We start from the raw sequence: 26,043 nt of genomic DNA on the forward strand, positions 1-26,043 counted from the left end.
TATTAAAACCTGTTGATTTGATTCATCGAGTCGAATACCTTTATTCAGATAGGAACCTCCGTTCCTACAAGACAATCATTTAAAAGGGAATGGGTTAAGCATTTGAAAATGATTAATATAAAAGAATGGGGGGGGGGGGGGGGAGAAATGTCATTACAGTTTTTAGAGTGCTAGCACTGGTACAGGGTGCTGAATGGCCTCCAACCGTGCTGCAATTTTTATCATTCTATGCAAACTCTCCTTCATTGAGTCCAAGCCCAGGGAGTGGTTTAGAAATGTTGGTGCTGAGCTGAGTTTAGGACAATGTGCCCTGTGCCAAGTGCCCCAAACAGTGAGCCCGCTGCCTTTTGTGCAATTGCTTGGATTGGCTCAGGTCAGTCTGTGCTGGCTGGTTTTGGCATGTGAGGTCCAAATACAGATCAGCTCTGACTGAGGCTTCCCGTTCAGGGTTGCTACTTCACACAGAACCTGAGTTCAAACAAGAGTCCAAGTTAGGGAGAGAGATGGGGCCTGTTAAAAGTGACATCAACTGGGGAGCCTGACCGCATCTTTGGGAAATTCTTGCTGTAGTTACAGGGTGAATAGCACGTTATAGGATTACTACCAGTTACATATAGACTATCAGTGATTTATTGTATTACTGCTGGTTATGAGGGAAATCTGAGTGTTACTAGTATTGCTATTAGCTGTCAGTGCAATTTCAGGGAGTTACTATTAGTTACTGGCGAAATTAAAGTTCCTCGCACTTCTGGCTCCCCCCCCCCCCCCCCCTCCGAATCTCTTCCCCACACTCTGTTTCTCTTCTTCACCTGCTCATGGGTAGCCTTCTGGTTCTTGGAACTTCAACAGCTGCTGGTGCGAAATTACAAGGAAAGATATTCAACTACAGGAGACCCAACCTTTATAAAGGTAAATGCAAGATTTGTAGATATTGCGTGATCAGATGTCACTCGATCAAACCTCCAGGAATACCTCCAACGAGAGTTGGCAACTCTGTACAGTATACTACTGTAATGTGGATCATTGACTAACTTGCATAATAACAAGAATAGGAGGAGTAGGTCGTATAGCCCCTTGAGCCTGCATTCAATAAGATCATGGCTGATCTACTTAAACTCCACTTTCCCGTTCTATCCGCATGGGAATCTTGCACCTCCCAGTTGGGGCGCGCACAGTCTGCAGTGCCGATTCTGGGCCTGAAAATGGGTGCAGACAAATTTCTACTCCATCGAGTCTACTCTTCACCAATGGTTACCACTAAAATTCTTATTTACTTTTATGTTAAAAAGTGATGTCCTTCTCTTCCAAACTTTCCCCTATTTCATTTATACTACAACAAAATTGCATTGATAATTACAAAAGCAAGATAGAAACAGTTACAAGCATCTCTTTATTGGATCCCACCAGTAATTGAACATAACAGAAATTGAAGACCGATGTTGGTCAGGTTCAAGCCTCTTTACAACTTATTTGCTATTGTTCAAAACTTAGGTGAAAACCTACTTTCTCACCATGAAAAAATGTTCTAATCCTTCTGTGATGTAAGCTAATCAACCAGCACTGGTCTTTTACACCACATAAGTGCCAGGCAATGAACCATCTCCAACAAGAGAGTCTCATCACCTCCCCTTGACATTCAATGGCATTACCATCATCAAATCCCCCACCATCAGCGGCAGGGGAGGCGTCACCATTGACCAGAAACTTAACTGGACCAGCTACAAGGTAGGTCAGAGGCTGCCTCAGGTTTACCAGCCAATCTGCCCAAGAGTCAATGATACCTAAATTTGGCTCACCAACCTGTGGATTTATTAGATTTTACACTATTTAACCTCCCATAAGAATCCGCACAAGGTATTGAATGAACAAAATAACCGTTTCTTACCAATTAACCAAGAAGTCGTCGTCAGTCAACAATCATGGACTAACAATTGTTTATTAATCTTAGAATCATAGTTAACAGCACTTAAACATTGAGCATGCAAATAGGTATGGTTAATTGACAAATGAAACAACAGGTTACAAAGGCAGTTTGGTTTTGTCACAGTAATTCAGCGTTAACTTTCTTGATTATAAATTTACCATTGAGATCAGTGTGAGATTGATATAGATTAGTGAGATAATTTAAGATTAGCCTTAGATAGCTGACAAGTTGATAGCCAGACAATTGAGATGATCAAAATCTATAGGCTTGTAGTTAGCAATGTGTCCAGAACTGATACAACCTTGTCCTTATCAGCTGCTGTAGATGAATTGGTTGCCACACCTTCTCTAGGAGGATGGTATTAGCCTTTGAGAGGTCAGAGTGATATATCTCCTTCTGTAGAGGTGCTACTGTTCCTCTTGGGTAATTTAATCATCTATGCTGTATCTGGTCTAGCTGGCTTAAATTTCAATTCTCTTGATTTCAGGGAAACATACATCTAAGTGACACTTGTATCGCCCCGTATCTGGCTGGTACAGCTGTACAATTTAAACTTCTGTAACCGTTCGCTGTTGGAGATGCACTTTCCAATTTTACAGAGACACCCATCTTCACATACTGGCCAAAATCTACAAGAAGTACTAAAATCTACAAGAAGTACTAAAAGAACGAGAGAATTAAACTAAGAAGGGAGGACAGTATCAAGCAAATAAACCTCCTGAACTCTATTAACCAATCTGAGTGATAAATGTGTAGAAGAGTTCAGCCCTTTTGGTGTCAATCACCTCACACAGCCATGTTAGTACCCCTGATACATAGAAACATAGAAGATAGGAGGAGTAGGCCATTCGGCCCCTCGAACCTGCTCCGCCATTCAATAAGATCATGGCTGATCATCCAAATTCAGTACCCTGTTCCTGCCTTCTCCCCATATCCCTTGATCCCCCTAGCCTTAAGAAATATATCCAACTCCTTCTTGAATATATTTAATGAATTGGCCTCTACTGCCTTCTGTGGTAGAGAACTCCACACTCTGGGTGAAGAAATTCCTCTCATCTCTGTCCTAAATGGCTTACCCCTTATCCTTAGACTGTGACCCCTGGTTCTGGACTCCCTGACCATCGGGAACATCCTTCCAGCATCTAATCTGTCCAGTCCTGTTAGAATTTTATAAGTTTCGATGAGATCCCCTCTCATTCTTCTAAACTCCAGCGAGTACAAGCCCAATTGACCCAATCTCCCTTCATACGTCATTCCTGCCATCCCAGGTATCAGCCTGGTGAATCTTCGCTGCACTCCATGGCAAGAACATCCTTCTCCAAATGTTCTCCAAATCAATGAACCACCATAGCACTCAAGAAATGCCAGGTCACTTGCTTACACTCCCTTCTCAGACCTTTGCTCACAATGGGTCTCGTTGCAGAACATCTTTATGTCCCCTTAACTAGTTTTCACCAGGCCAGTAGTCTTGATGGCTTGACTTCTATTGCTGGTAAAAATGTTTTAAGGCTGCATAATTTAATTAGCATTCGCTCTTTCCAGATTTACCAGAATATCTAGACTTAAAAAGGTTAAATTATAGATGATAGGTAGCATAAACTTTGCTTGTATTCCTTTGGGTTTTGGTTAAGTGATCTGATCGAGATGTTCAAAATGATCATGTGATTTAATAGGGTAGATACAGAAAAACTATTTCCACTAGTTGGGGAATCCAGAACAAGAAGGAATAATCTTAAAATTAGAACTAGGAGTGAAATCAGGAAACATTTTATCCACACGAAAGATAGTGGAAATCCGGAACACACTCCTCCAAAAGGCTGTGGATGGCAATTGTCAAGGCCGATTTTTGTTGGGCCAGGGTATCGAGCGATATGATGAAGACAGGTAAACTGAGCGGAAGTGCAAATCAGCCATGATCTAATTGAATGGCCTACTCCTGTTTGTTCCCAGTATTTCAGTCTCACTACTGACTCCATTGAGAACACATTAAAGGCAATTCTTAAGGCCTTTCTCCCACAAGCCCAAGACTTGAGCACAATCCAGGTTGACATTCTAGTGCAGTATTGAAGGAATACTGCATTGTTGGAACAGTTAAGATGTTAAACCAAGGGCTGGCTACATTGTCCAGTGGATGTTGAGAATTCCACTGCAGTATTCAAGAGTTGGAAATTCTCCTGCTATCTTAGCCAACATTCCTCCTTCAAACAACAGAATGGGAAAGTACTGTCCAATCTACTAACTTTGAATGCGCAATGATATGCTCCTCTTATATAGGCAATTATAGCAGCTATTTTGTACAGATAGATGTTAGATTAAATTTGATGCAGAGAAATGTGAGGTAACCGGATTTAGAAGGAAGAATTAAGTGAAGCGCTACGACATTGGAGATGTGATGAGCCGTTACATAAATACATAAAATAACTTTGAAGATCTAGTCTACAGGAAATATGCAACAAAATCCAGTTTGGTAATTTGGGTGTGTTGCAGTACTGTATACCCCGAGAGATTACAATATGCAGACTGACTAGAATCCAACAGGTGAGTGAGCCTGATATGCTTCTTCTGACCTTCAGCTGGAGCAACAAAAACTTGCGCTCCTTATTTTGTTACATCTCAAAGCTCTTCATAAAGTCAAAATTCAGAGACTGAGCACTGGTAGGATAGGGGTGGTGACAAAAGGCATTCTCAAAGAAAAAAGACTATAGGGAGGATTAAGGAGATATAACAAGGCAGAGAGGGGAGGATTAAGAATGCTCCAGGCTGTAAGGTCAAAACAGTTACAAGCTCTGCAGTCAAAGGTGGAGCGGAGGGAAGGAATGATGCAAAGAAGACAAGTTAGAAGGGTGGAGGATGTGTGCAGCAAAGGTAGAAGGAAGTTACAGGCCGGGGGGGGGGGGGGGGGGGGGATGCCCATGAAGAAAACTCGAAGAGGATAATGATTTTGACTTTGGCTCCCTATCCCCAATGTATCAATGAAGGCTGGCAAGAATAAAGCATGCTAGACCGGGACTTGATGCACAATAGGATGAGGGAGGTAGAATTTTGGATGAGTTGTAATTAGTAAAGGGCAGCAGGAATAACATGAAAATGAGAGTTTGTAACGTGACAATGGCATGGGTAAGCAGTTCAAAGGTGGGCAATGTCTGGAAGTGGAAATAGGCGATCTTGGTGGAGGCTAGTCTGTTGGGTTTGAACCTCAGTTCAAGGTTAAATAGGACATTGTGATTATGCATGGTTGGGCTAAGCCTGAGAAAGATGCCAAGGAAAGGGATGGAAGTGGGGCCCGAAGTTGTGGAGCTTTTCGTAGAAACTGAACAGAATGACTTTAATCTTGCTGGTATTTATCATATGCTCATCCAGGGTTTGATATCAGCCAAGTAGTCAAAGTGCATTGGTGTAAAGAGTACAGGGTAGTGGCAAAGACTTGACAAGGTGTCATCAGCATACATGTGAAAACTAAACCCCAGGCCTACAAATGTGTCACTGCAGGGCAAGATGATGAGCAAAAGGGATGCCAATGATGGATCTGTGTGGCACACTTAAGTGATCATGCAGGGGCAGAAGAAGCAGCTATTGCAGGAGATGTGCTAGCTCCATTAGGACAGGTAGGAGTGGAGCTAAGCTAAGGCAGTTAGTATCCTGAAGGTAGACTATAAAAAGGACAGAGGAGGAGGATGAAACAGTCAACTGCATTGAGCACCAGAGATCAGTCATAAAATACATCATTGGTGACTTTGACCAGCTAAGTCTTGGTGTTGTGGAAAGAATGGAACTGGATTGAAGGGAATTGAAAAAGTGGGAGAGACAAGCATGGAACTGGGTGGTGAAGACAGGCTCAAAGACTTGATAGGATTCAGAAATAAAACAGTTGGAGAAGATGGAGGAATTGAGGTTTTTCTTTAAAAAAAAGTGACGATGGAGTAGTGAGCTGGGGGGCGTGGAGAAAGAATGATGAGGGGAAGAAAGGGAACCAAAGAAAACCATTGATGATTCAGCAAGCTTTGAGCCAAGGAGAAACAGTTGTGGGATGAGTGCAGTAGGGAGGGGAATCAAAGAGGCATGAGATGGTACAGCTATACCTGCTGAGGGTCAGTGGGTACAAGCATGTGGGAAAGCAATATGAAGTCAGAGAAGAAGTATGCAGAGTGTGGTAGCTTAATGAAGGGCCTCAATGAAGCAATGCTGGTGAAAATGAGGGAGCAATGGAAGGGGATCAGAAGAGATGGTTTGTCAAGAGGTGCCTGGGGTTGTTCTTGCCCTCCAGTATAGAAACCACTTCAGTTTGTTTTGTTGTCTGGGGCTTGGTCCAGGTCCCCTAATCTCACTAAGCTTCTCAACTCAGCAATCCTAATATCAAGAATTGTTGTGCATATTTGAACACTAAAACAATGTTCCCAAGCCTTTCTACATGTAATGTGGCAAACATTTGGCCAGTATAGTTACAGGCTATATCAAAGTTTAAATCGAGCTAGAAGTGGCAATGAGTTTATTTATATAAAATAAATTGATTCCCTAAAGATAAGCCACATTTTGCTTGCTCCTTAGACATTGCCTAATTCTAGTAAGAATGGATAGTTTTCAAGTTTTTCCACAAATCTCTTTTGCCCCAGAAATATCCATTAATCTTTTCCAGCAAATATTTCCATTGACTGTCATTGCACATGTTTTCCACCAGCTGATATAAATGTTGGCAGTTAATTAATCTATCTAGGAAGGTTTTAGGAGGCACCTACTGCAGATAGGTCTGTTGACAAAACTGGACACAATCAGAGTGCACTCTCCATCCTGTCTTTTTGTAGTCTGTGGGCTAGAGTATGTACATAGAGAAGCAGATTGTGGTCTTTGAAGAAATCACCAACCTGTCATTTGCTTGTAATTAAGAGAAGATGGCAGAAATGCATAAGTATTTTTTTTTTTTTTTTTTTAATAAAGAGGAATACTCAAAAGGTGTAAGAGCTACTACAGGAGTTTTTTTTAAATTTAAATAAAACATGAAAAGTTAATGGATGAAAATGTAGAAAAGCCACGAGGCCCAGATGGGATGCATCCCTGGATACAGGAGGGAGTTTGGCAAGGGCAGGGCAGCATTAACCAAATTTCACAGGAATTGAGCCAAAAGGACTGTTCAATAAAGGGAAAAAGATATGCCAGAAAGTGTTCAGTTGTGGGTAAAGAGAGTCCATAATAAAGATGAAATTAGAGAACACTTAAGGCATGGAAGATACTTGACAGGCATAAATTTGGTAAAGGGAAGGTAATGCATTACTAACTTAATTTTTTTTTGTTGAGGAAATTGGTGTGAAAATAAGGGAATGCAGTGGATGCTGCATAAATGGATATGGAGGTGGTTGATACAGTGCTGCTTAAGGGACTGGTTATAAAAATTAAGACATGGTATTAATGGAATTTAGCAGCATAGAGGTACGACTAGGGACCAGAAAGCAAAAAAAGGGGTATTTCAGATTGGTGGTATGCTGGTAATGGCAAATCCTCCTCAATACCATATATTTCAGTATCAACAAAATTAACTGTCAACTTTTGTTCACAAACACACTTCCACCTGTAGGACTACGGCATAAAGGAAAACATTGCAGGAATACTTCAGTGAGAGTCATCTCATGTACTTATATCTAAGGCAAAAAGGTGCCTCAAGACAAAAATCAACATATTCGATATGTAATGAAAGAGCTTGGAATGGCATCACATTTTCTCAACTGAACTGGAGCAAAGACAATGCAATAATTTAGAAGAATATCATGAAAAGTTGATTACTTGAAGCAGTTAGGCATTTCTTAGCACAACAGCAGTTCAGCACAACAGCAGTTCAGAATGTCTTACGATCAGCATACAGGGTAGCAACTAGTAAACAAGTGTGCGCTACTTGGATCTGCTGCACTGGCAGATTTACTCCCTCAAGAAATTTATATATAAAAAGCAGTGCTAAAAGCTCAAGTAAACACTTGACTATCAAGTTCATGTTGAATGTTAGACAAACAAAACATACTGGAGAAAGTTAAAAAAATAAAGGTGGCTGAGGAACCCTTAGCATTCTCAGATTTGTTCAAAAATACACTACATGCAACTGACAGCAAATGTAGCAATACATTAAATTTTAAGCAGTCAATACGTCAACTGTAACAGTCTTAGTTAGCCTTCAACATGCTAGTGATGTAAGCCCCCAAAGTGTGGACTAAGTGATATACAAAGTCGACTACACTGGCTTGTTGTAAGAAAGACAGACCCAATAATTGAAGTAAAAACGGTTTATTCAGGCCTGGGGAGCTATGGCTCTTGCGTCCCAACACAAGGCTCCGACTCCACCGAATCTCTTGAGGTTTACACAGTTATACACATATTCCGAGACCTCCTACTCCAGAGGTCCAATCGATTTAAAAGTCTATACATTAATCACTAACTAGGTGTGCCTAACTTCTACAAGGTAACCAGTAACATAAGTTTTACTTTTCACTGTATGGGCCTGTGGCCCCTCTGATTTCTTGGAAATGAGTCATCAGGTCATGTGATTTCTGAGAAACGAGACCCTCTCTCTCTTGACCACTACTAAGTTTCGTTTTTCCAGAAAAGGGTTATGTCAGTGTCTCTTTTTGTAAGTTTCATCTCTCTAAACTGGTATGGTCATTTCTGCAATTAAACATACGAATAATTAGTACATTTCATCTTTAAACATTTTGCTGTGCAATTGCGTTCTACTAAACGTGCCCTGTTACGCTCATTTTTAAATCTTACTTCAGTCCCTCCTTTTGACCTTTTGGACAATTGTTCCAAAACAGGTCAACATGTATTTCCACTGCCTGGTGTCTGCCAAAGCGTGCACTCCCTGGCCTTCTACCAGTCTAGGTTATACATGTATGTGTCTTATTAATTTGGAGGCCGACTTCCCCCCCTGTGGTATGGTGATCTTTCCTTTACGGTGGTCTTTCCTTTAGGGTGGGCTTTCCTTTATGCACTCCTTCCGGTGTAACCATTCCCGGGGCCCCTTAGACCCTGCACTAATGGTTGAGGCTTTTCTGCTCAAGCCTGTCCCTCATTCCCACGTGGGGTGTGTGACGTGCCAATTCGAGACTGTCATCACACACCAATCCTCATTCACCACCCTCCTTCTGCCACCCTCCTTCTGCCACCTCCATCTTACGGTTGGCCGGCCCGGTCTTTCATTACCATGCCCAATTAATCCCATATAATTTCAGGGCTTCCCATCGCGTCTTACACCATTTGCCTTGGAGAGGCGGGAGAGTTGTCCATTCTTAACATCGCTACCTGCCCCTCCTCAGGCTCTACTTCCTTCACCGCACCAATTTCGGCCTTACTCATTCTGGCACAAAGGCACTGGAGAAATAAAAATACACAATATATCAGAATAACAATCAAGAGGAATATCATTATGCCTTGTACCACCGAGGCGCCCAAAGTCCCCGACCATCCTGATCCCCAATTATCAAAATATGAGGAAGTGGGTGAGTTTCCTCTAATGTTGTACTAATGTCTTTTTGTTGTTTCTTTAAGCCTTCTTCTATTTTATGATAGTACTTTAAAATTTCCTTTGTTTCCTGCCGTAACTTCTGGCAAGCTTCCTCTAACTTAGGAATTGCCTTGGGCTCTGGTATGACATAAGTTTCAACCCTTTTTAGTAAGTCTCATATTATCAAATGACCAGGTTTTCCTATCCGTATAGGTATCTTTAGACCAATACAACGGTTTGGTTGGGGAATGGTATAAGCCATATCTTGATATTCATATTTCTGTTCAATTGTGGTGACACAACAGGTCCCATTGTTCCTTGATGCTACCCAGGTCCGGTGTATCCCCTTGGGTGAACCTTGAGGGTGCAATTGGTAATTTTCGCAAATCCGCACTCGGATGTGTCTCCCTCGGTGGGGGGGGGGGTGTGCACACCCATGTCCTTCCCTTGTGGTGGCACCCGTCCACTACCACCCCCCTTTAGGTTTCATTCTTCTGTTTATTATCTTCATCCCTTTCCCAAAGCACCTTGGTAGGGACATCATGATATTTAACCCACTTTCCCTTTGTACTTCTCCTATATTAATCACATCGTATCGGGGTTGTCCCCCTTCTGGGAATTGTGGGATGGCCAGTACAAAGCCAATCATCTTAGTCCATGGGGTCAGACAATCGCCTGCCCGGTATACTTGTCCCATTTTACATTCCTTACATAGGCTTTTATTTGTGTCAATCCTAGGTTCCAGATCCTTATTAGTAATCCAATCAGGGATCTGTCCATTATTTATTTGCCTCATGTTATGCTGAGCATTCGACAATATCCATGAGCCCTACGTGGCACATTAGTTCCTTATCGGTTTGGCGAGAAGCATTATTAAGTCTATCAATAATTGTATTGATTGTTTCTGCATGGGGGTCTACTATCTCTTCCACCCCCGACAATTGCATTATTGTTTGGTTTCCCTGCCAGTGTCAATTGCCGGCTATTTCCAGTAGCTTGTTTTAGTAACTTCTCTATTTTTGCTTGTAATTCTTCTACTCCTTCGTTTACTCCTTCTATGTCCAAGCTATTAACTGTTGCTAACCCGGCTGCATACCCTGCTCCGGTCGTTTCCAATACTCCCCGTTTCTTACATCTTTGTAAGATGGATTTTTTTCTGTGGATCCTCTAATTGTTTTACCCACAGGGAGTTCCAGGTTTGTTTTGTATCTCAAAAGTACTCATATTAATGGCAAGCTTAGTAACTATGTGCTACACTAAAATACACCTCATCCTGTGTTCTCCTTATTACTAATCCCCCTTGATAATGGCAATACTTATGTTCATCCCTAGAATCAAGGCGAGGACGCTCAATCTCATTCCGGACATCCAATGTTCCTGTAATTACAAAAAGGGGCTGGTCGTCACCAGCCAGTTAGAATTATTCTGCTCTTATCCATTTTATCAGTTCAAAATGCTGTACATCTGGTTCATTTCTTGTTCTGTGGCTCTGTCCCCAGACATACCTGAAGATGCAAACTATGGCATATATATTATCATACACAGCCCTATCATTGATATATGTAGTAACTCCCCCTTCCCATTCTTTATATCTTCTAGTATACTCACTCTGTCAAAAAGGGCACCATCTCTGGTTTACTCATTGTCTTTCTTATATATTTTTAACTGAGTCCAGTGTTTCCACCTTCCTTTACCCGTTCCAGACCCATCTACATGAGCACATGTGTCATTATTCATTAATACTTCATAAGGTCCTGACCATCTGGGTGCTAGCCCTGGTTTGGCTGGTATTATTTCTGCTATCACTTTGCTATCTATTGCTAAGACCTCCTTCTGGTCGTCCCGTGTATCCTGTTCTCGATCCCGTATAATCTGTTGGTCTTTGGCCTCATGTCTCTAACTATCTGTCCAGATTTATCTTTGGGTAACTGGACAGCCTCCCCAGCAGTCTCCCGGCCGTTTGAGACGGTGCTGCAATTAGTTTAAGATAACTTCCATTTATCAAATCCTAATTTTCCTTCTATCACTGTGGGGAAATATTAACTCAACATTAAGAAATTTACATTTAATAATGTCCAATATCTTTAAATTCTGTTCAGTAATACTGAAGTTGTCACTTGGTGAACTCAAACAGCTGTCAGTGGAAAGGGTTAACTCCTTCGCAGGCTTTTGAAGGTGGAGCTAAACATTATTACGTCACTCCACGCAACCCAAAAAACATCCCTGACTGAAAGACAGTTGTGGTTTCACACTTTGATTCAACATGAACATTTGGGCTTCATTGGTCAGATTCCCTCTCTCAATTGCTCGTTTAGCTGCCCATCCTCTTGTGTGCTTTAATTTATTATTATGCATTCTTTGGGTAGGAGAGGTCCCTACTAATTCCTTGGTTATATTCTTGTCTCTTACGGGTCTTCTCCTGGTGTCATATATCCCTGCCTACTCCCGCTATCATGTAATCAGACACCACCCCAAAGGCATTCCGACTATCTATATAGGTTTACACATTTTCCTTTGGCTACCCCCCTTTGATCAAATCCTGTATAGGCTGGGCCATTTCTACTTTGTTTCCCGGGCCTGCCTGTTTGACTTATAATCTGGGGGCCAGTACACTTCATTCGCTTTAGGGTCGACTAAAGCTCCTACTTCTCGCAGTATATCCCTAGGATTGTTCCTTCGGTGTTCTCGCATACCCACAACTGTGTAGGTATTATTATACATCCAATTTCTAGTAAGACTGTTTCGCTCTTATAAGCCCTGATTCTTCGTCCACCGATTCCTGCTATACTAACTGAAAGTTTCGTTCGGGGCAAGGGTAAGTCTGTCAATGAGATTGTGGCTCCTGTGTCTATTAACATTTTGCACTGTCGGCCCCCTACCAATGCATCAACAAACATCCTCGGATCCCCCTCCCCTCTGGCGCGGTCCCTTCCTGCTGCCATCCCTAGAAGCTTGCGAGCAATCAAAGCACGCAGCCAGTCCTAATGCCCCTCCCATCTGTTTTTGGGCATTTGTCTCTTCCCTTGTGTCACTATGTATCCTAGGTCGACTACTTCATCCTTCCCTACCTATACCTTTCTAAGGTTTAACTCTAGTCCCGCCTTCTATAAGGCTTCCAGTACCATAGTCAATTAAATATTGTAAAGGGACCTGCCGCTATCAGATATTCTTGCGGAGTGGAGTTATCTTATTCAATTCGGACTACACCAATTTACATCAACCAGAATTTCACTGTGGCCACAATGAAAGTCTGGTTTTAATAGGTTAATTTACCTCAACTTCAAGGTTAGATCTTAGACTGAAACTTAATCTTTCATTAAACAAACTTTTTGTTGCTCTTCTCAGTTTTTACACTCCAGCTTAACTTAAATTGTAATAGGTTTTTTTCATTCTGAGGGCACAATCTTATTTGCACATTCTTAAACTTCCAAAATCCCCGACAAGACAAAGGGGTTAAATGCTTTTACTTTAACACAGAGAAGTGGGTGGAGCTACAACACACAGCAGACAGTTCTTTTTCTTAACGGACAGATTTTCAGACAAAGGAATATTGAATCCTCTTAAACATTCCTAATCAGGAAAACACCCACACTCACATTTTTATACAAACTGTAATTTCAGCATTTGTCTAAGGTTCCTTTCACTCAGCAAATCTCGTGTTTTACTTGTCTTGGTACAGATGCTAATAACTTCCATGTTGGTAAAGCTTTAAGTTTATCTTTTCCTTCCTTTTTAAATCTGTGACTCAACAGCTTTCCCTAGTTTCCAAATCCGTTTGTTTGTTTGTTTTTTGCTGGGGTTTCAAATTGGTTCGCCTGCAAATTAGATCTTTTTCCTTCTTTATCTCTCCCTTCTGTTTCAATTCCTTACATTATCTGTTGCCTCTTTATCTTTAGCTCCTCCCCACCAAGCCTTTGGCTCTCTGCACTGTTTCTTTTTATTTTCCAGGAGTCGGGTTATAGAATCCAGGTCCCTTGAGGATTCTTCTTCCACCCTCTTAATCATAACTAACTGCTATGTTTAATGCTTAATTCACGGTATTGGTGAATTAGGTTTGTACGCTACGTTGTTCGCCCCTATAGCGTCACCTTAGTTAGTTTCTTGCTTTCTGTTAGTCACTTCGTTTCGTTAGACACACACCAACCCTTTAGTCCCGAGGTTTCGGTACTGTGGGGTCTGTAGCTCCCGGCGTCCTACTTGATCCTGGCCGTCACGTGGGACTACTGTCCTCTTAATTCAGGCTCAGGCTAGGTGCTGGGGACAGACCTCACCCTTGTCCGTTCTAACCTCTATGACCGTAGGGTTTTATCTCATTCACTCACCACAGTGCACCCATTCATTCAATTGTTGAGATTTCGCCGTCTCACGGATTTTAGGGAACTACCTGCCCCTAACTGAGGTATCACCACCTCACGGTCCTTAGGGAACTACCTGCCCCAAAGGTTGGTAGGGAACTACCTGCCCCTACTGAGGTTTTCCCGCCTCACGGTCCTTAGGGAACTACCTGCCCCAAAGGTTGGTAGGGAACTACCTGCCCCTACTGGGGTTTTCCCGCCTCACGGTCCTTAGGGAACTACCTGCCCCAAAGGTTGGTAGGGAACTACCTGCCCCTACTGAGGTTTTCCCGCCTCACGGTCCTTAGGGAACTACCTGCCCCAAAGGTTGGTAGGGAACTACCTGCCCCTACCGAGGTTTTCCCACCTCACGGTCCTTAGGGAACTACCTGCCCCAAAGGTTGGTAGGGAACTACCTGTCCCTACCCCTACTGCAGTTTACTTTTTAACCGCCTTCAATTAAAGGTGTCTTTCTTTTTATAGTTCTTTTATACGTCGATTCTGACTCAACGTCTCGCCAGCGATTAACCCCTAATTTTACAGGTGGTAATTAAAACATACTCACCCGTCTTAGGTTAACGCTGTCCGAGAGTCTGGTTCAGAACGCATATCCCATCCTCGTCGCCAATTGATGTAAGCCCCCAAAGTGTGGACTAAGTGATATACAAAGTCGACTACACTGGCTTGTTGTAAGAAAGACCCAATAATTGAAGTAAAAACGGTTTATTCAGGCCTGGGGAGCTATGGCTCTTGCGTCCCAACACAAGGCTCCGACTCCACCGAATCTCTTGAGGTTTACACAGTTATACACATATTCCGAGACCTCCTACTCCAGAGGTCCAATCGATTTAAAAGTCTATACATTAATCACTAACTAGGTGTGCCTAACTTCTACAAGGTAACCAGTAACATAAGTTTTACTTTTCACTGTATGGGCCTGTGGCCCCTCTGATTTCTTGGAAATGAGTCATCAGGTCATGTGATTTCTGAGAAACGAGACCCTCTCTCTCTTGACCACTACTAAGTTTCGTTTTTCCAGAAAAGGGTTATGTCAGTGTCTCTTTTTGTAAGTTTCATCTCTCTAAACTGGTATGGTCATTTCTGCAATTAAACATACGAATAATTAGTACATTTCATCTTTAAACATTTTGCTGTGCAATTGCGTTCTACTAAACGTGCCCTGTTACGCTCATTTTTAAATCTTACTTCACTAGTAATGAAACACACTGAAAATGTTAATTATGGACTTTTCCATTTTTTTTATTAGTCAATGATCATAATTTTTCCAACCCAAAAGACAATACATACATACAGAACTCTAAAATCTCCCAGCTAAGTGTTCACAACCTTTACATCCCATCCACTTAAAGATCAAAGGACTTTTTGTACAATCTCTCAAAAATAAGTTTGTAGTAATTGTTTCATTTCCCAATGAAATTTACTCCATAAAACTTTGTAAGATATACTGTAGATGAGGATAAAGAATCACAGGCGAGGCACACCTTATGAAAGGGAGGAAAACAATGGAAAAAAGGTGATGCAACATAAAGATTTAATTCCCTCCTTTCTCAGTACCATGAGGTACTGTCACAATGCAATGCAGTCTTGCAGTAAAAACAATGGAATGATACATTCAGTTTTAAAAAAAAAAAACTGCAGGCTCAGTTTCACCAGTCAAATCTGCTTTTGACATGTTGGGTAGTGGAAATGAAGTACGAATCAGACTATTTACACTGGTTTTTAAGTCATGCATCCTGAACACAGTTCTAACCAATTTTAAGAGGTACTGATTAGACTTGGGTAGCTCAAACAAGGCTCCAACATTAGACAACTCTTACCTCCATTTTATACTCTGGATCACACCATGTTTCAGATCAAGACAAGCTTTTATTTTTAATCCCAGCTTCCCTAATCTTTGTAGCAATGCTTTTGAAACTTGGCCCATGAAAAAAACCAGGCAAGTAGAACTGCAGACTCCTCCATAAATCCTACAATCATACTTTGTGTATGGGCAGAAAGTATATGCTCAGCTAAAGGGATAGTGATTAGCTCAGTTGCCATAGGCTCTCCTCAGGTATATTAACTCTCCCATCAGCCTCCCACAGCTATGTTGGTTAAGAACTAAAAAAAAAGCATCCCAGCAAATTTCAATATGCAGTAGAACTTGTCTTCCAATGATGGTATCATCTGTGAATAAATAAATTTTCTGCACCGAGCTAGCTGTATTTGTTTTACTGAAATAAATTAACTAATCTGGCAGCAATTAAGGTGCTAGCAGGTGATATGAATAAGTTCTGTTAGACAGTTTCACATTTATTAGATTATACCTGATTCAATTCAAGATTCTTGGATGCATGCATAAAATTTAGGAAAGCAGTCCCACTAAAAGATTGTGAAAATTTACACCCTACATGAATATAAGGAATAATGAAAAAACCTCTCCAATATTAATGTATTTAGATGCTTTGTTACCCATGACCCAGCAAAAAGAATGGAGGCAGGACTGATATGGAGCTTTGAAACCATGTGATAAAACAACAGGTTCAAATATAGAGTTTGTATAGCTTAAGAAAGGTGCAAGTGCAGAAACAGCTAGCTTACAACTCTCGGCACAAAGATTCAAAGCAATAAAAACACCAGAGATAATGTTAACAGCTCAACAGAACCTGAAAACAAGCTGATCCACATTTCTTCAATGTTATTGCACAGCATATGAAAGGAATTTAATCAGTAGTCAAACTGTCTGCTTTATTTCTCAATCTTACCCATCCACTTCCCAACCCCTTCATCTAAACTAAAGAAAAGTACTTCTATTTCCTCGTCAGACCTGAAGAATAATGCACAAAATCAAATATTTAATTACACGGCTTCCCTTCATACATTATTAGACACGAAGCATTTCTCTAATACATTCATATCAAAGTCTCTATACAACAGCATGGGAGTGCTCGCATCCCCTTTCACGCAATTTAATATTTACACCTGCCAGTGTATTACAGCTTGAATAACCAAAATGTAAAAACCTAGTGCTATGATAAATTTGAATAGTCAGCACAGTAAACATTTGTAAAATGTCAACAGGTAGGTGGTATTGCTTTATTTGGAATATTTTGAATTTCTTGAAGAATGCAGACAAGACAAATCTTGTTGGCCGACCTACACAGCAGCTACATTTTTCAAAACTGGTATATTAAAAATCTTATTTACACAGCATCACTTAACTTTTCCAATTTAAATAAACTCCATGTTTTCTGTTTAAAGGAAAATGGTTAACTTTGTTCATGCCTATAAAATGAAGTGTGATATATATATGGAACAGAGCCTCTCATACCAGGTGGTTCAATTTCTGGTCTGTGCTCAGTTAACCACTCTGGAAGAAGTAGGAGAATAAAAGGGAAAGAAAAAAAAATAACCAAAAAGTAGACATGCTTATGATCAAGATGACCAAAATCAAGGTTAGTTAACTTTTTCCACACTCGGATTGCTCATTAATCAATATTATAGTTGAGGTTCCCAACATGCCATGAATGCATGACAACTGACACACGTGCCAGTAGTAGAAAAATATCTATAAAACCTAAATCCACAAAGAATTCTGAACTTGAAGACATGGCCATTAGCATCCTTTGTATGGAATCTCAATCACAGCTGGCTAAGAAATCATTTGTATCCCTGGTAAACAGGAAGATATTAAATGGCAGACAAAATAATGCTTTCTGAAATTAAAGCGCCACATTAAAAGATGTGCTGAACTAATACACACACCTGCAGCAAAATTAACATTTTTTGAAGCGTGCTAAAGTATTCATCATTAACATACAATATCGTAACTGCCAGCATGCAATAAATGTCTGTAATACAGTCATTGTTGATATCTTAATGGAAATCTTTTCAACCTCATGTAGAGTCTGAAGGAGCCACACCCCAAGGGTTAAGCAACCTACTTGGGGACAATTTAATAATGCACTTCATTATGCCAGGAAACAAAAGTTTATTGCCTAATCTGGTTTCTTGCTCAATAATTGAAAAAAAAAATTAGGACCTAAAAATAACTCATGTTTTATGACCCAAAGTTAATTGTGAATAAAGTATGGCTGAAATTACTGCTACTCCCACTACAGCAGATTAGTTTAAATCTTCACATGGACAACTTCACTCATTTCAAATGAAGTTAAAATTACAAAAGCATATTCCATATAACTAGTACATTGGCAAACTGTATTTAATGCTCATTTTTATAAATACAAATTTGAACTAAAATGTCAGGGAAGTCATTAGATTTGACCAATTTATTATTTGTCTGTCAAACCAAAACTAAACTTTGACCTAAGCATTTCTTTTATAAAATTCTTCAAAATATTTCAAATGCACATACTTGCACAGGCATTCCATTAAGGTACTGAAGTTATGCAGTCAGTTCAGACTGTCAATTAAGCTAAATGAATCAACGGACATTGAAATGATGCATGAATAACTTTCACCAAGTGGTAAAGAGGAGAAAAATCACAGCAATCCACATTCTTGAAGAGGTGAGCATTGTCCTGTAGTCAGTGCTGATGCATATGTATCTAAGCATGAATGCTTAAACAAAAATGACTAGGGGCCATGAACTTCAGGTATCCTTAGAAATATCCTCTTTTGCTCAGCTATGTAGGATCAGGATTAGTCCATGTAGGTAAAGCACAACTCCTCCATTTAAATAATAATGGGAGTGATTTCATTTGTTAGAGATTGCATTATGAAAATATTTGTAATCCTAAATATTCTTATTTTCAACACACCATGAATGAGAAGAGTAAAAAAACTTTCTTCCATTGTATTAACTGGGGCTCATGTTAGTCATGCTGATCCCATTACCAGAGTAACTCGTTTGTTGAATGTTCATTTCATGGTGACCTTTCAAAAATACACTGCAGTTTATACACCTTGTGCATACAAACTCAGCGTATACAACACTGTTATATCTAACTCTTCTCAAAGACCAGGACCATTTGCCATGTTTTTGCAGTAGCCTCAATTTAAAACTCAACTTCTGCTCCTTCCAATACCATTTACTGAAACAGCAGCGCGCGCACGCATACGCGCGTGCACACAGAGTCAAAAACTGTTCAACATTTTTCTTTCCGAAAAGAATTAAATATAATCTTTCTTCCCCTAACCATTTAAAAGACCAACTAAGATGGCAGCTAGAAACCACACTCTTAAAGGGCAAGTGACTAGTTTTTTTGCACTGGAAAATAATAACACTTTCAAAAAACTCCCAATGTTATAAGCCACTTTAAACTTCACACCAAAAGAGAAGTCAGATTTTTTGTTTATTAGCCATTTTGCTTCAATACTCAGTTTTAGTTGGGTAAATCTTAAGACTTAAATTACAGTGTCCCTTTTCATTCATCCATTTATAGAACCACATAAAATGTTTTTCAAAATTTCTGTAGTTACTTAATCCCAATCGTCTTTAAGACATTTAGAATTATTACATTGATTTACTAATACACCAAGAACAGTTCATTAGTTTTAAGTTCATGAAACTGAACGGACTGCCAATTCGTTGCTTTTTTTTTATTTTTTATAAAGAGCTTTGAAAGATTCAAGGATTTTAAGATTTGCTGGACACCAATCACCAACTAATGATAATACTAATTATCCAGCACAAAACCTATTTTTAGCCAACTCTAAAGTAAATACTCCAAAAGTAATTGTAACAATTTAATAACTGTACAAATGCATATCATAATAGACAAAGTTGACCAAGAAATCTTGTCACTTGACCTTTAATGCATCAGACTTTGTGAGGAGGCTGAAATGTTTGACTGCTAATATTTTGCAGGTATATTTTGTTTGTAGAAATGATTAATCTTGAAAACAAAGGCAAAAAGGGGACACTAATTATAAACTCTTTCCGGTCCAGAAAAGTGAAAATGCAAGTTTGCTAAACTAGTCTCAGCGCAGATGCAACAGTATCAAATTACCTAGTTTATGTGGACTTCTACAAAAAAAGTGATTCAAGCTTTGCGCCCATAGACCACTATTTAACAAAAATTGTTATTGAGAAAAGGCAGGATATCATATTGTTCAAGAGAATAATGATGTGACTAAGATTCTTTGTTTGCTGCTAAATCAGATTGTCACAGACATTTAGAGCTCATTATCAAAATTCAGCAAGTGAACTGACTGGCACGGTTTCTGACTGAGCAAAGCATCAATCCTCACCCATTAAAAGTAAATTTCTGGTTGAGAAAGGGTTGAAAGTCATCATCCAATTAATAACTTACACCATTTACAGGTAAATGCTAAGAGGGCAAAAATGCTTTTGAAGACTGTTGGACATTTTATTATTATGAAAGATCCTTTGTTGAATCGATTGAAAATCATTACAGTATAGGACCCACTGCAACCAATTTATAATGCTCTCTGCTCCAGTTCCCAATAAATGTGAGTGGCGAGTAGTAGAGAAACAATGGCTTCTTTGTGCGCTCTGGAATCTTGCAAAGCCGTTGGGCACATAAAGACTCTAGGGTAAACTGGCTCACATCTCCCATGCAATTGTTCCAAGTTCTGCAAAGATCAGTAGAGTAAAGCAGGAAGAGGGTGTAGTGCATAACCAAAGCAGACACTCCAATGATGAACATGATGTTGATGGAGACTAAAATGGATAGGTTTTGAAAAGTGATTAGCATTTGTAGGCATGATATTCCTCAAAGTTTGTTCATTCAGTTTGCATCCCACGTTGAGGGCTGATATACATGTTAGGACGTTGTGCGTGAGGGCACTCTTAGGATATGACCTTCCCAAAGATTTACCAAAATCCACTGGTGGAAAAAAAAGGTTGTTGCCACCCAAAGAATCACTGCCATGATTGAGGGGGGAAGTTATTTACTTCTGCTAAATCTTGTACTGGTGACCCATTGAGGTTATAGGTGATCTTGATCCTCATGCGAAGTTGTTGCTAAAAACAGAAAGACAAAGTTATTAAAAGAAAAATATGTCTTCAAAACAGTGGTGTGTGGCGCTAGGCCAGCAACCTGGAGATTGTGTCTTTGAATCCCACCTTAGCAAAATTGTAAAATTGAATTCAATAGATCTGGTAACTTGTAAATTAGCACCAGAAGAAATCACCATGAATGCTGCAATACCCAATTGGGATCCTGCTACCTCTACTTGATGTGGCCTATACATGAATAGCCCGCACTGTGCGGTTGACTCTTAATGCCACTTTGAAGTGGCTTAACAAGCCATTCAGTTGTTCAATCGCTCCACTGTGTTCGCAGGACAACTTGAGATGGACAATACATGCAACTTGCCAGTGTGCGAATGTTGACACTTCCAGCACATACTTCAGACAGAAATTTAGCGCAAGGGGCCAGCATTCTGGCCTGCACTACATTTAGGCCCACTCAGTAGTTGATTTTACAGTTGCATTTTCCTGCTTTCTCTTTTTATATTCTTTAAGGAAATGCCCAGTCCTTTTTCTGAATGCCGTAATCAATTCAGCATTGATCACGCCTAGCAAAGCAGTCACATTCTGCTAACTCTTGGTATGAAAATGCTACTTTTAATCTCACCATTACTCTACCTATTCACTGTCTTGTCTTCGATTTACCTATCAATGGAGATTATCTGTTTACTATCCATTTCTTTTATCATTTAGAACACTCACTATGTCATATCAATCTTTTCACTTTGAGGGAACACACCCCTAAATTTCTTAAAAATTCAGTCTTGGGATATGGGTGTCGTTGGCAAGGCTGACAAAGTTGAGTTTTTACAACAATCCAACAGCTTCCAGGCCACTTTTAAATGGAATTCAAATTCTCAAACTATGGTGGGATTTGAACTCGTGTTCTCTGGATAATCAGTCCAGGCCTCTGGATTACTGGTCCAGTAACGTAACTACCATACAACATTACCCATTCCTCACAACTCCGATCCCTCATCTCTGGTATCATCCTGGTAAGTGTTCATTGTACTTCTCGGAGATGATTAGATCCTTCCTATAGTGAACACCCAAGATTGCAAGCAGCATTCCAGATGTAGCCTAAATATTGGCCTAGATTTTGCAGTGGTAAGGACAGCGAACTCAGTGTTCACTGTTATTACCCTGCTGAAACTGACCGTAACATCAGGATTTAGCACATGCGCAGATAAACACGGAAATTCTAAAGTTGTGGTTAGCCATTCACTGCTCCGCCACAGGCTGCACCGTGGAACTCCCCAAAGCCAGCAATCAGTGATATCAGCTGAAATGCTGAAACCTTCCCCTTTTCTGTTACATTGCTGTTGAACACCCCATAAAAGTTACACCTTGTTGCAATAGGTGTAACTGGGGTTTCAACAGCGTATTGCTGCTGAACAACTGTCCTGGCCCTCAAAAAATGAATTTTATATTTGTGGAATGTCAAATTTCTCCATTATAATAAAAAAATTACTACAGTAGATTCTTAAAGAAACTTAATTTAAAAAAAAGTTTGTTTATAGTATTTCTACCTTAATTCCATGTGTATGTCCCAATCTTTATTTCACTCTGAATTGCATCAGTGCTTTTTATTTCTTGGTTTGCTATGAGAATTCTTCAATGTGATTAGCTGCTTAGACAGCTTGATGAGGTCCCAGCTGCATTGTGCTGGGGATACCCTTTTGACAGTGCTACAATCAACTGACCGTCGAGAAACCTACCGTTTTTGCCAGAGATCGCAAGATCTTTGCGGGCATCGGCAATCATGCACTTCACCACTGACTGCAAATTCCAGACCATTATTTTGTATAGAGCTATTGTGACTTTGCTTTTGTATTCAATCCTCCATTTATAACCCCAAAATTTAATTTGCCTACTCAGCGCTGAGAATGGCATGCCATATTTTTTCGATGGGGGAGGCATGTCTGCCACTTCAAGTCCCTGATGACTGTGCAGCAAAAGGCCATCACAAACTTGAAAATTATGTAGACGAGGGCAAGCATTTCCTACCCTCATGTTGTTCAATTTCCCAGAGAAATTGGGTCTTTACTCTAGACCTCTTCTCCAATTTAATCCAACTCTCCTGACAACTACTTGTTACTGCCCCCTTTTAGCCAATTGCTCATCCATATTTTACCTGCTGGATTAGCCCGATACCCGTGATCCTAGTTCGTAATGGCGCCTCAAGCAATAATTAGTCGAAGCCTTGAGGTACTCACATATGGCTTCTCTTCAACCTCCCCCCACAATCTCACATCCCAAATTAGGATGTGACTGTTTCACAAAAAAAATCCAAGGTTAGACTGGCAAGATTCATCATTTCTGAAACCATGTTGGTTGTCATGGTACTTTCATAAATATACTTTTCCATTTTACTTTTGTTTAATGAAAGACCAAATTCCTTGTATAAGACCTTGATTAGTTATTTCACGGAGACTTGGAGACTCTGTAACTCAATCAGAAGCAAGTCTTGCAAAGTGTCAGTGAACCACTCCTTTACAGGCTCTCATTTAACGTATATAAATTTGTAGTTTGATTATTTTGCTTCATATAATTATGCGTGTGAAAATAAAGATACTGGTTACTTTAGTCTGTAAATCTCTGGTACACCGCAAGCTCCCACAAACAGCAATGTGATAATGACCAGATAATTTGTTTTAGTGATAATGGCTGAGGGATAAGGATTATACAAAAGTTGTACTGGCAGTGGTATTTGAACCAGTTGTTGGGAAATGATATGCACACGTTTTAAGATAAAAATTCAAACATGAAATGGGATGTAATATATAAGTTTTATTCTCATTACTCCTTGGCAAGTGGTTGCCTGCAAAACAACTGAAGTTTTCATATGCTCTCTGAAGGGTGCCAACTCAAGTTATACTTGGAAGACAGCACCCCAAGATTGTCTCAAATGCTGTCAAGAACCTCGCACACAAATTGAAATTCTAATGAGAAATCTATGACATACCTTCTGTGGATTAAGCACTTTAATGACCTGTGTGACAGCTCCTGCATTTAGTGCTGGAATTCTGTTATTACTTGGAGAAAGGAGCTGCAGCTGAAATGTCTGCAGAATTTAAGAAAAACATAACATGGATATTAGCATTCATAACAGATGGAACAAGCTATGGCTTTAATTAATACTACTTTAAATATCTTCGATTCTCTTGAAATATGCTACTTGAACATTTAACTGAAGATGTGCAGATAAAAAACAGCATTCATAAATCAAATTCCTATTTACTATTTCAATCTTTAAGATCAAAAGGTTAGGCACAATCAAGACTTAGAAACACAAAACTGCAAATTCATCAAAATGCTCAATGCACTGATCCTTTCCTCAATTTACATATCCAACTTAAACCTCTCTTACAAAGCTGCCACTTTGCTTTCCTCACTAGCCCATGATAATGCAGCATGGAAGCTGAAAATACTTGCTTAATTACAGCTGTTAGAGAACACTTACTGTCAAGCAGGTTTGCAACACTTACAATTTCTTTAGAGAAATTATGCTGGAGAAGTTGCTGCCTTTCCCTGGGGTCTCCATCGTTCTTGGTATTTTTTTTATTTTGATAACTTCCTTAATTTTTGTATTTTTTGGCCAAAACACACTATACTCATCAATTTGGGTTCCCTGGATTGCCACATTTTCCCATTAACCCTTCAAATGCTATGGACTTTAAATTGGGGAAACTCTATTTGGCCCAAGCTGCAGTTTATTTTGTGAAATCATTGTCCTGACTGATGAATCACCCACTGACACGCTGAAATCCTAGTTTGTGAACAGTGAAGCCATTTCCTTCAACGTCAATCATCTTGGCCTAAGAGTACATTAAACCAGGCAAATACCTTTGGTACTGCAGCTTGAAATACAAAGTCCGTCATGTCTCCTTCTGTGGAGTTGGTAGCATTTATTGTAACAACAGTTACATTAGGATTCGTGTTGGAACGTTCAAAGTTAAACTCTATTTTCAAACCACCTTTATTGTATGCTGTAACAGGAGGAATGCCTGTAGAATAAAACATTGTATTTAGTGACTATATAACATTATTTCTACTTTGACCATTTCCATTTCCTGGCCCTAACCATCTACTTTTCACCATGGACGTCAAGTTTGTCTACACCATCATCGCTCACCAGGACGACATTCTTCTTTGAACGGTGGCCCGACCAGTCCCCATCCACTACCACCCCAAACTTGTTCTCACAAACAACTTTTCCTTTAACTCTACTCACTTCCTCCAAATAAAAGGTGTCACTATGGGATTTTGTATTGGTCCTAGCTACACCTGTTTTTTTGTGAAACATTTTGTTCCAGTCCTACTTGGGTCCGCTCCTTGATCTCTTACTGGCACATTGATGACTGTCGCTGCCGCTTCCTGCCCTCACCCAGAACTGGAAAATGTCATCAATTTTGCTTCCAACTTCTACCCCTCTCATGGTCTATCTCCAAATCTTCCCTTCCTCCGTTTCTGGGGATAGGCTGTCCAAATATCTACTACAAAAATGCTGATGCTGGAAATCTGAAATAACAGAAAATGCTAGGAACACAGCAAGTCAGGCAGCATTGTGGAGAGAGAAAAAGTGTTAACGTTTCCGGTCGATGACCCTTCGTCAGAACTGGAAAAAGTTAAGAGATGGAACAGATTTTTAAGCAAGTGTAGGGGCAGGGAAAGGGAGGAGGGGAGGAAAGGACAAAGGAAAGGTCTGTGATAGGCTGGAAGGCAGGAGAGATTAAAAGACAAAGAATGATGGTGCAAGGCAAAAGGAGATGGTAATGGGACAAGTTAAGAAACAAAAGATGACTAGATGAGGTGTAAATGGCAATGGCTGAATCAACAGCTGCCATGTGAGAAAGAAAAAGGGGCCGAGGTTAGTCTGAAATTGTGGAACTTAATGTCAAGTCCAGAAGGCTGTAAAGTGCCTAATCGAAAGAGGAGGTGCTGTTCCTCGAGCTTCGTTGGAACAGTGCAAGAGGCCGAGGATGGAGAGATCAGAGTGGGAGTGGAGCGGAGAATTAAAGTGACAGGTGACAGGAAGCTCGGTCATGCTTACGGACTGAATGGAGGTGTTCCACAAAGCGGTCACCCAATCTGCGTTTGGTCTCCCCACTGTACAGGAGACCGCATTGTGAGCAGCGAATACAGTATACTAAATTGCAAGTACAGGTAGACTACCCTTTATCCGGACTTCCGAAAACCGAAACCCTCTAAAAACCGAAGGTTTTTTCGGTCAGCGTAAGTCGTGCGCACGACCCCCCGCCGGCCCCGACCGTAAGTCGGCGGGGGTTGGGGTCGGCAGGGGGGGGGGTCGTGCGCGCGACCCCCCACCGACCCACCTTCCGAAATC

General features: G+C 40.4%; 1 protein-coding gene and 1 long non-coding RNA gene across 3 annotated transcripts in view; both read right to left on the reverse strand.

Moving 5' to 3' along the window:
* Positions 1-8,172: 8,172 nt before the first annotated feature.
* On the reverse strand, positions 8,173-13,951 carry LOC147116547 (uncharacterized). Its single transcript, XR_015078834.1, has 2 exons — positions 9,203-13,951; positions 8,173-8,566 (listed from the first exon to the last, which is right to left on the reverse strand). It is a non-coding gene; the product is annotated as an uncharacterized LOC147116547 (long non-coding RNA).
* A 1,017-nt stretch (positions 13,952-14,968) lies between these two features.
* Positions 14,969-26,043, reverse strand: part of ap1g1 (adaptor related protein complex 1 subunit gamma 1) — a 128,256-nt gene continuing 117,181 nt past the window's right edge. For both annotated transcript variants that reach the window (XM_085991587.1, XM_085991588.1), the window contains 3 exons: positions 24,543-24,703; positions 23,662-23,760; positions 14,969-20,687 (listed from right to left, as the gene is read on the reverse strand). In XM_085991587.1, coding sequence (XP_085847713.1) covers positions 20,586-20,687; positions 23,662-23,760; positions 24,543-24,703 — 362 coding nt within the window. In that variant the 3' untranslated portion in view covers positions 14,969-20,585. The remainder of the gene's footprint in view (positions 20,688-23,661; positions 23,761-24,542; positions 24,704-26,043) is intronic.

This window comes from Somniosus microcephalus, chromosome 6, assembly GCF_052327205.1.
Source record: "Somniosus microcephalus isolate GS21.2 chromosome 6, FLI_Smic_1.0, whole genome shotgun sequence".
In the NCBI taxonomy this organism is placed as follows: domain Eukaryota; kingdom Metazoa; phylum Chordata; class Chondrichthyes; order Squaliformes; family Somniosidae; genus Somniosus; species Somniosus microcephalus.